This window comes from Poecilia reticulata, unplaced genomic scaffold, assembly GCF_000633615.1.
Source record: "Poecilia reticulata strain Guanapo unplaced genomic scaffold, Guppy_female_1.0+MT scaffold_2228, whole genome shotgun sequence".
Classification (NCBI taxonomy): domain Eukaryota; kingdom Metazoa; phylum Chordata; class Actinopteri; order Cyprinodontiformes; family Poeciliidae; genus Poecilia; species Poecilia reticulata.
In genome coordinates this window covers 1-1,515 of record NW_007616957.1, presented here as the reverse complement: position 1 = coordinate 1,515, position 1,515 = coordinate 1, and the positions used below count along the sequence as shown (strand labels likewise).

Genomic DNA, 1,515 nt, shown 5'->3' with positions numbered 1-1,515 from the left:
TTCAGCATGTACGACCTCAACCTGGACGTCAATGACTTTCCCAAGAAGGCAGCTACATTGGAGGGAAACCACCTGCTGTCGCATCTCAACGGTTCCTCTGACTTGCAGCAGATAGACCTGGACCTTTCTCCTCTCTCGCTGGGAAGCTTTAAGAGCCACCTGGACCTGGTTAATGGATGGGAGGACACRAATATGTCCTCTTCTCCTAATGCTGCTGCCAACACCCCATCAGGTGTCAGTGCTGCTTCAAAGGACGCCCAGCGGTTGCACACTACAACCAGTCTCTCAAAGCTCGCTAGAGTTCGCTCCCCAGAAAGATGCACTTCAGCTGGATCTGACAGTTTGCCACAGGTGCCAGCCCAAGCGACGGCAAAATCAAAGGAGGACGYTCCTGACCCCAAGAGCGCTGGAAACATCAGCGCGAAGTCGAAGAAGAATAAAAAGCAGCATCTAAAACAGGAGCAGTCGGTGTTGGAGCAAAACTCTTTCAGACCAACCAAAGCTGCCTCTGGGAACGAAGCACAGAAAACCAATGAGTCTAAAGACACGGCGTCTCACGGCTCAAAGGCTGGGAGCAAACAGCCTCAGCAGCCAGCAGACAACCAGAAGAACGGGTCTAAGAAAGCCGAGGAGGGGAGGTCGTCCAAACACGTATCAAAYGGAGCAAACGGCCTTGTGGGTGCACCAAGGGGGAAAACTGACATGGAGACCCGAGGAGGTCGATCCGAGCCGGAATCAGAGAACAAAGCTCCCGCCTGCGTTCCTCCAAATGGGCCTCCACAGCAACAACCCAAGGGGAAAAATAAGAAGAACAAGAATAAGGGAGAAAAGTCCAACAGTGCTATTGGTACGGGGGCAACAGCTTTGTCTTTACCACATTATGCTGAATTTAAGTCCCATCTAATGTTGCATCTTTATGTCACTTCTTCAGATGATGTATTTCTCCCTAAAGATGTGGATCCCACAGAAATGGATGAGATTGATCGGGAAGTTGAATACTTTAAAAGGTAATCACAATAGAGCCGTTTCAAAAAAAAAAAAAAAATCGGGTTTTAGTTTAAACCGTATATGCACCAATCAGAATTTTGAGCTCGGATTCCGATTTTTGGGTTTTATAAAGCTTTGAGCTGCCGATGCTAATTCTTGCCCTTTGTCATTATTTTTCTTTATCAAAAAAACAGCATGATAAATGAACAGTATTGAAGATTCCTGACTGACTGTAGTGTAAAGTGCTTTGGAGTCCTCTGGACTAGCTAAATCACTACACAAGTACAGGCCATTTACTACTCTATTTTAGCAATTGGCAGTTAGCATAAACAATAAAAAAAATTTGGGGGGAGTKTAAACCTTTAACTCCGAGATTTCTAAAAGGTTGCCCAATTTTCGAATCAACAGTGGTTTGTTGAACAAAAGGTAAATGAATAAAACCAAACATGTCTGTTTTACTATGTTGAGCCTTCCTGTTATCTATTTAGAGAGTAGCTTTTCACACAGGGACATCTAGTTTTTGGATCC

General features: G+C 45.2%; 1 protein-coding gene across 1 annotated transcript; it reads left to right on the top strand.

Annotated features, from left to right (window-relative positions):
• Positions 1-6: 6 nt before the first annotated feature.
• On the top strand, positions 7-1,028 carry LOC103461553 (protein FAM193B-like). Its single transcript, XM_008403825.1, has 2 exons — positions 7-847; positions 932-1,028. Exons 1-2 carry the CDS (start codon positions 7-9, stop codon positions 1,009-1,011), a joined length of 921 nt encoding a protein of 306 aa, XP_008402047.1. The 3' UTR covers positions 1,012-1,028.
• Positions 1,029-1,515: the final 487 nt, after the last annotated feature.